Source organism: Acyrthosiphon pisum, chromosome A3, assembly GCF_005508785.2.
Source record: "Acyrthosiphon pisum isolate AL4f chromosome A3, pea_aphid_22Mar2018_4r6ur, whole genome shotgun sequence".
Lineage (NCBI taxonomy): Eukaryota > Metazoa > Arthropoda > Insecta > Hemiptera > Aphididae > Acyrthosiphon > Acyrthosiphon pisum.
In genome coordinates this window covers 16,142,517-16,152,129 of record NC_042496.1, presented here as the reverse complement: position 1 = coordinate 16,152,129, position 9,613 = coordinate 16,142,517, and the positions used below count along the sequence as shown (strand labels likewise).

Sequence of the window (9,613 nt, the reverse complement as noted above, 5' to 3'; positions counted from 1 at the left end):
GATATTATGATATGAATTAATTTGGAATTTATTATAGGTACCGTATTATAGGTCAATTTTTTTTTAATACCATAGATAAGAATATATATGTCTAATACATAGACTGATATACCGTCTCCGCTCAGAATCGTTTTTCTTATACAGTGATATTATATCATTGAATTCAAATTTAATACTGTCCATTATACAGTGACCCACTTGTAACCTACTGTACAGCAGAGCGAAATCCACTTACCCACCTTTTTTGTTTTTATATATAATATCTTTATGAATACCCAGTAATATGGTTTAAATAATAAAAATCATAAATATTATCGAACACAGGAAATAGCCAATAGCTTTTCTACCTATATATGGGTACTGAATTAATAGAATTATGAAGTAAGTAAAATCACTGATCATTTTGGTACAATAGTTCTCATTGAAAACTCTGTTAATAATTTCAATGACTGTCATACTTCACAAAATAAAACAAGAACTAAAATCAATATAAAACTTCTTAATTTATTAATAAGACCACAAAACTGGAATGATATTATTGACAGAAATAATATTGATAAATCTTTTCAAGATTTCTTAAATAAAATTGAAGAAATGATTAATATGTCTTCTTTTAATCACGTATTTAAGATGTCAAATAAATATAAAAGAATTAAAGATTGGATTACTAAGGGACTAATTATTTCCACAAATCATAAACATAAATTATCCAAACAATTATTTAGACGCCCATTTGATTCTAATTTAAAACAAAAATATAATAATTATGTTAATATTCTAAATACTTTAATTAGAAATAGGAAAAAAATATATTATCAAGATCTTTTATCTAATCTCCAAAATAATCCTAAAAAAATGTGGGAAACGATAAATAATATAGCAGGTAGAACAAAAACATATAATGTGGAAATAAATAGTATTAGGCTAAATAACAATTCGATCGCTAATGGAAATATCAATATTGCAAATGAATTTAATACGTTTTTTGCCAACGTGGGAAAAAACATCGAACATAATATAATAAAAAACGGCTATGAGCATGAGGACTGGGCAGATTTAAATCAAAATTGCCATATTAATAATTCTATGTTTTTGACTCCTATAACTCAAGCAGAAATCATAAATGACATTCTTAAAATTAAAAATTACTCTTCTTATTATGAAAATGGTATCTCTAATTACATTCTTAAGTCAACAATACATAATATTTCTTTCCCATTAATGTTATTATTTAATTTGTCCCTGGATAACGGAAAATATCCGTCATGTCTTAAAAAATGTATAGTTATCCCCCTGTTTAAGTCTGGTGACAAACTAGATTGTAGCAACTACAGGCCTATCTCTTTATCCTTAAGTATATCTAAGATTTTTGAAAAATGCATCAAAACTAGAACTATGAATTTCCTTAATACCAATTCTTTTTTCTCTATGAATCAATTTGGTTTTATTCCAGGTAGATCTATTAACGATGCGCATTTTTTTGTAAATAAATTCATTCACGAGAATCTTGATATTGGTAATAAAGTTATGGGCATTTTTCTTGACATTAAAAAAGCGTTTGACAGTATTAACCATGAGTTACTACTAAAAAAATTAAATTATGCAGGTATACGCGGAAAAGAAAATGATTTTATTAGATCTTACCTCACTGATAGGATACAAATAGTCAAAATTAATGATTCATATAGTTCACCTTTAAAAATAAATCATGGTGTTCCTCAAGGAACCGTTTTGGGACCTATCTTTTTTATTATATATGTTAATGGTTTGCTTAATATTAATATAGATTCAAAAACAATTTGTTTTGCAGATGATACTATCATTCTTATTCAAGAAAAAAATATTGAAAAATTATACAATAAAGCTAATAATATATTTAAAATAGTAAAATCATGGTTCAACAATAATTTTCTAGATCTAAATTTAAATAAGACTAAACATATTATTTTTAATATTCAGAATGTTAATCAAGACATTCAATGGAATTTAAACATACAAAATACCTCCATCCCAAATAGTAACTTGGATAATTGTACATTCATTAATATCGATAGAGTCTATTCTATCAAATATTTAGGAATATATATCGATTCTCAATTAAAATGGAACATACATATAATTTATTAAATTATATTACAAACATAATTCGTAAATTCTTTTATGTTTTTAGAGATCTTAGGTACATACTTGATAAATATCAACTTAGAATTATTTATATTTCCCTAGTTCAATCAATTATTGCATTTGGTATCGAGATATGGGGTGGTGCTTATGAAACTCACAATGATAAAATTAAAATCGACTATGAATAAGATTATTAAATTTATTTTAAAACTTCCTATACATACTTGTACTACATTTATTTATAATGAACTAAATGTCTTAGACATCGATAAACTTCTTATAAAATGTACCTTGCTATTAAGTTTTAAAACATAAAATGTACCTACCTCCTTGTAATCATGATTATAATACGAGATTTAGGAAAAATATAAATGTAACTATTCCAAAATGTAACAAACAATTTGGATATAAAAGTTGCCTAAATCGAGCACTTTCACTATATAATAGAATGTCAATTAATGTTAATAATTTCAGTAATTATAAGCATTTTAAATCTTATATAATGAGTCAAATAAGTTTTCTATAAGGATTTAATTCGATTACTAAATTTACGTTTTGTTTTGTTTTTTTTATTTTTATTTTTTTTATTTTTTCTCCTATTAATAATAATTTAATATTAGAACTGATCGGTGTAAACTTTAGATATTAAGATATTATGAACTCACCACCTTCAACACAAGCAATTGCTTAAAGAAGGTGTCAAACAAATGTATATCGCTTTATTGTACTTATTCACTGTTTGTTTGTAAATAAATAATAATAATAATAACCTTCCAAGTTTAATTTTAAGCAATTTGTTAAAAAAATTTTAGGTTTTTATCACATTATACTTTATTTTGCATACATTTATAAATAGATTAGTATTAAATTACAAATCCTAGAGCCCAAACCCTCCTGGTTCTGCATTTGTTATTTGTAGTGTTTGCTCCAATGGTCAGTCCGAAGGCTAGCGTAGAATGCTCGATCTGCAGACCCAGATTTTGGGGTACTGTAATATATACAATATAACCAAAAAGTTCTGTGTCAGTGTATCACTCTTAGTGTCGTCTTGGAAAGTTATTATAGGTATTTAATTTTGGTTTTTTACAGTATAAATAAGAAATTTATAAAAATAAAATTTCTTTATGCAATTAATTTTTTTAATTTATTAAGATCGCCGTTATTTTGATCAGATGTTTTAAACTTTAAAACAATTTGAAAAAATAAATATTTAAATTGAGGAAAATCGACCAAATTAAAGAATATTAAGTTTTTGATTTTGTAATAATAATAGTTATGTTATAAACCCACGAATGGCCTAAATAAACTGTTTTAAAAATATGAGTAAAAAATTTAAAAAAACGATTAACGGTTATCATAGTGTTTGAAATATCTTTAAAGAAACGGTTACCGGTTACCAAAATATCAAAATTAAACGATAACTGGTTACCGGTTTTCAAAAATTTTCGGATTACCGACTTTATTAATAACGGTTTTAAGCCCTGATTGTAGGTATAATATATTTATATGTATCTATTGCTAATTTAACATTTACCCTAATTTAATTTGAGAATTATATACACATTAAAATATAAAATAGATAACATATTTATAGCATTTATCTATAACAGTTGATAATTTTAAAAATACTGTAAATATTCGTTGTTTTTTTGAAATATAAAATTATCATTACAGAGGTAATGTCGAATGCCAAACTTGGAGAACTCATGCGTGAGTATTTAGATCATTGAATAGAAAAATTATTTTTAATAATATGTGAGGGCAATTGTTAACTCTTCCGATTTCAATAACTTGTAAATTTCTCTGGTCTAATCCATTACTACCCAATGGGCAGATATAAACTCCCCCGGGTCTATTTAAATAATAACCGAAGGGTAGGTACACGTAAACTCTGCTGAGTCTGTAATAACTAATAAGTAATAACATTGCTATCGTCGGCCTAAGTCGCAAAGCGCGTATTTTTAAAATTACAAATTTATCAGGAGAAGAAAAAACATTTCGTCTGCCTAATTTCATAATTCGCTAAGGGTTCGCCAAGGGCGTATTTCCATCTTTTATTACAAAGATAATATGGAGATACAACTTTTTGTAGGTCTTAAAACCATTACATCGGAGATACGATGATTTCTAATATTATCAATTTCAAGGAGGATAAAATAAAACAATTTCAGTTACGATTTTATCATACGATGCGTTTTTTTTTCTTAATTGTAATCACCAAAAATCCCGAAATCCAAAAAAATGGAGTTACGCCTTTTGCGACTTCTATGTCTACTAGGCCGACGCTATGTCAATGTTTATAATAATATGAACATACAATTATAAAATATAATGCCTACACATTAATCAAATTTCATTAAAAAATAATAATTGCTTAAATTCTAGTAAATAATAAAGATAATAATAATTTAAATCAATTTTAAATTAAATTGTTATTATGACATGAATATACCTACAAGTTTTAAATATACTTATTACTTAAGGTGCTATTTTTTGGTCTGTATAGTTTATAATTTTTTATAACATAATTTTAAAACAACTCATGAGAGCTTACACATTTTCATCAGGTAACCACTACCTATATATGTTGAGCCGAGAAAGCTTACGTATTTCCTTTGAGTAAACACAAATACACAATGTTGACTCGGGAATCCATAAAATCGGTAAAGTTTGAGACCGCCCGTATGTCATTCACTGTTTAATATAGGTACTTAATAATTTTATAATATTCTTCAAATTTTGTGTATTTTTAAATATAAAATCAACGATTTCACATCATGAATTTATCAGATACCTAATAACTTTTATTGGATTGTTTTGGCCCAACTTAATGTAACTGGCCCCCAAAAAAAATAAATTATTTATTCCAACTTTTTGCGTTTTCTTCCTTAATTTTTTTTTACTAACATAGTTTACCTTCTAAGTAGTAATAGACACATAGACATATATTATTAGGTAAATATATCAAACTTAAATTTCCCTCATATTGGCGATTCATATGCATTTCTTGCAATGTGCTGAAATCAGGAATTTATACAATAATTTAATTATTAGAAATAAATGATTCAACATTTTGGAGCGACGCAAAGGAATGGAGAGATCAAGCTGCAACATACAGTAATTATTCATTCATTATTTTATAGCTGTAATGTTAATGTCACATTTGTTATTATTATTATTATTATTATTAATATCTTTTTTATATGTTTATGGGTTTTCACTGGTATAGTTCGTCAAACGTCGAGTAATGAATAATGATTTTAGAGTTTATCTATTAAAAAGCTTTTTAAATTGATATTCAGTTCTATATTTCGGATACTCAATATAATAATATAAATACATAATATGCAACAGTCCAGTCGTATATTACATGGTACTGTGGTAAAACTTATTTTGCTCATCGAATAGTTATGGTTTCACAAATATTTTAATATGGTTTGTATAGGTAGGACTTAGGTGTAACCCCCCCTCATTTAATGATTATAAACCTACACTCCTTGTTCAGAGCGACTTATGGACGACGGTGGTATACATTATTTATTTTGAGTATTGTATTTGAATATATAATAATGTACACTGTTTAAATTAAATGATTACATAATTAATTCAAATGCGCAATAATCACATCATTAAACATGTATAGTGATGATCCGGGTTCGGATTTTTTTATCACTGAAAAGTTTTGAAGTATGCGCTATAATATAACTAAAAAACCCTCATAATATTTGCTATGACATAACTTAAAAAATAAATAAATAAATAAAAAATAAATAGATTTACGTAATACGTTTGAATGCGGGATCAGCGATCTACCATAGGTAGATTACCTACCTGATAATATACTACTATTATACTACTATTAACTAATATATCCTACTATTTTTCATTCAATATAAACGTGATTTACAAAAAATACAAAATGAAGCATTATATTGTGTATATTGTTACCAAATTATAGCAAGTACAATTTATTATATATATTTTTTTTTATTTATATATCTGCCACATACGAAAATTGTCCTAGTTGGTTAAATTAGTTCACAAATCGCAGAACGACTATGCCTATCGAGATACACTAAAACCAAGTTACACCTATTAAATACTAGAATAGTACCTACTATATTTTATATTAGTAGAAATATGATATAGACATGTTTTTATAAATATATATTTATAAAAAGAAAACAACAAGCCTTTTGCACGTGCAACGTCTGGTGGGACAGTTAGACATTAGTATTATATATTTTATTTATATTGTATTACTTGTATTGCTTATATATTATAGATACCAATGGTTACGATAATGAGCATGGTAAGTAATTAATTGTTGTAGATAATGTTCTATGGACTTATGATGTTGATTATTTTTTAAAGTATTGTTTTTCTATACAATAACTATTTAAATTTATAAAGTGTTTATAACTTATGCACATAATAATATATTACTGTGCATCTAAGCAGTGGCGTACCGACAGAGTATAGGATAAAGGAGACTTCATACCCACCACCATTGGACGTGTTATGGTCAGGGACTGGAACCAAACCTAAAAAAACCGGTTCTGGAACCGGAACCTTTAAAATATTAAGAACTAGAACCGAAACCTTTATTTTAATATAATAAAGTACCGGAACCGAACCGGAATTTTTAAATTAAAAAGGTACTTTTAGGTTCCAAAATAAAATAATTTTATTTATCATATTATTTAAAGGTATTACGGTTTTATGTATAACCTATGTATCTATGATATATTATGAGTTTTCTAATATTTCTCATACCTCAATTAACCTAACCTAACCTCAATTATACCCATATTCTGGATGACTATTTGAAATTATTATACTTTTTGGTACCGAAATTATCTGGAACCGGAACCTAAATTATTTGCTACCGGTACCTTTATTTTTTTTCATTAAAGAACCAGAACCGAACCGGAATCGTTATTTTATTTTTGGAAAACCGGTACCGGAACCGATACCGATAAATTCAAAAGGTTCCAGTCCCTGGTTATGGTATCACATAATATAATCCTATATAATAAAATGCAAAGTACAAACAATGATATTTCTTAAAACAGTTTTGAAGAAACATTTTGGGTATTAAAAATTATTTTTAATGGTGACTATGGTTTTTGGATATAGTAATAACGACCTAGTAGGTATAAGGTAACTGATATCAAATTCTGATTAACTTTGTTTAACCCCGTCGCCTCCCATTGAAAAATCCTCGTTACACCACTACATCTAAATAGATAATATTATGCTAATAAAATAACAATAAATAGGTACCTATACCGAGACTATTGTAAATTTTTTCAGAAATTGTAAAATCGTTCATGGATGCTTATAAAAAAAGTAATTAATAGACTCATTAAATTACTTACATTAATCTGACGATTAGTATACCAATAATTGGTTCCATAATAATTATAGGGGAGAGTTACCTAGGTTGGGCCACTTTTGACATTTAGGAGTATTCCAGTTATTTAAAATTATAATTATTCAACTGCGCTTAAAAGATATCTAAGCATGTGAATACAGTTTGACAGTTATTTTTGTTGTTAAAAGTAAAATGATTACAAATGTACCCAACTTAGGGAGTTAGGCAACCGGATGCTTTATTTGGAACAATTATATTTTTTAATTGAACCCCTATATAATTAACCTAAATAAATAAACCAAATTGCCACCCACCTTTGAAATATGTACCTACAGAATAAACATATATATGATATATTATATTTATCAAAAGAATCAGATTTTTTAAAATGAAGACTTTAATATTTATTAAAAACTTAAATCAATACATATATATCAACCAAACTTTTATATCTTTTATTAACCATATAAAATATCATACGGTTGCCAACCAACATTGATGCTTCAATTTATAGTGGGAGTTCGCTATCATAATTCATAATACTGGATAAAAATCTGTGGAATAAGGAGACCAAACTCTGGTTTCGATAACTTCCCGAAATGAGTCGAATGATTAAATAGCCACAGGCTGCGCTGCATACGCTAGGGTTGTTGCTTTAACCAGCGTAGTATAGGGATCATTCATGTGTCTTACGTTTTTTGGAAAATTTTTTAGATTTTATAGGTTGAAAGATTACACATTTATACATGTGCATATGTGTATATATTTCATAACCATTCAACATTCTGAAGAAACAAATTTGAGTGTAACGATACGTGTCGGTATATAACGATCGTTCCAGAAAATACATTTGTGTGGTGTGTTGAATAGTATCGGGCTCAGACTTAGATACTGTGAACACATATAGGTATATATATATACCTATTTGTGTTTTTTCTGTTTTTTAGCGAATATTTAACGGTTTTCGATACAAAATGCTGTACAAAGATTATACAAAGATTTACATCGGAACATTTAAAACAAACTTAAATTATTCAATGCAACTTTTTTTAATTTTTTTTTATATTTAATTTAATTTTTTTCAGTTTTTTCAATTTGTCTATATGTTTATTTCATTTTTTATCCAGTAATTTGTTTAATTTTTTAATGCATATTTTTCAAATTTTTCATGCATATTTAGCTGGTTTTTAGTGCATAAGTGCATATATATTCATACATTTTGTAGTGCATAAATATCCTAACCCTAGTTATTATATTTTATTACCTATAAATTATAACAAAATAATTAAAAATTTTATTTTTATTTTTATTTTTATTCGTTTCTATGATGATACTATACACAATACGTTAAAAATTAAAATCCCGTTTTTAGCGGTTTTTTGTAATTTGTCGGTGGTATTTCCTGCGGCATTAAATACCTAATGAGAAAATAGAAAAATTACCTCTCTAAAGTACCATCTTGATCCAATTTGATAAAGGATAAGATACGATATGTTGAAATCTGAGCACTTCTTCTGGTAGAAATTTTGTATACAGGATAAAAAAAAATACACCATTGTAAAACCACTAGATCCCTCACTCCGCTCAGAATCTAAAATATTTATAAAAATATATACACGTATGGAACTGTATTAATAATCTAAAAAGGGTCATGGTTCCAAATAATAAATATACTTTCCAAAAAAACCAAAAAATATGAATAATCCGTATAGGTATTACACGGGTTAAAGTAAAAACCTTGGGGACTGTAACGTAGCCATTTAATCGTGCTACTCATTACGAGACATTTTTTACTGTGGACAGCTGATGAGTTTGGTATTCTTATAATTTTATTCTTGTCTCATGTTAATAATAATATGTAATAACTCCAATGAGTCTATACAACAGTATGTAACATACAGGGTGATTATTTTATCAAACAACAATCATTATTTCAAAAAGTGTAAATTTTTTTGAAAATATTTTTTTACATAGTTTCAAGTCACTTATAAAACAACGTTTTTCTTTAAAAATTGTATTTTAAAATATTTTTACCCTTATAATTTTTTAAGTTTTTTACTTTTTTGAATGACAACATAGGGTTTTAATTTTATATTCCAAAGCAGAATATTT

The 9,613-nt window shown here is 26.5% G+C and overlaps 1 protein-coding gene and 1 long non-coding RNA gene across 2 annotated transcripts in view; one reads left to right on the top strand and one right to left on the bottom strand.

Moving 5' to 3' along the window:
- The window catches only part of LOC115034403, a 6,132-nt gene extending 2,784 nt beyond the window's left edge, over window positions 1-3,348 (bottom strand). Inside the window, exon 1 of the long non-coding RNA XR_003839763.1 lies at window positions 2,895-3,348. This is a non-coding gene — a long non-coding RNA (uncharacterized LOC115034403). The remainder of the gene's footprint in view (window positions 1-2,894) is intronic.
- LOC100162547 (uncharacterized) overlaps window positions 1-9,613 on the top strand; it is an 18,524-nt gene that overhangs the window by 8,079 nt on the left and 832 nt on the right. Inside the window, 4 exon segments of the mRNA NM_001293542.1 lie at window positions 3,799-3,834; window positions 5,179-5,241; window positions 6,410-6,436; window positions 7,441-7,476. Of these exon segments, the coding sequence (NP_001280471.1) occupies window positions 3,799-3,834; window positions 5,179-5,241; window positions 6,410-6,436; window positions 7,441-7,476 (162 nt within the window).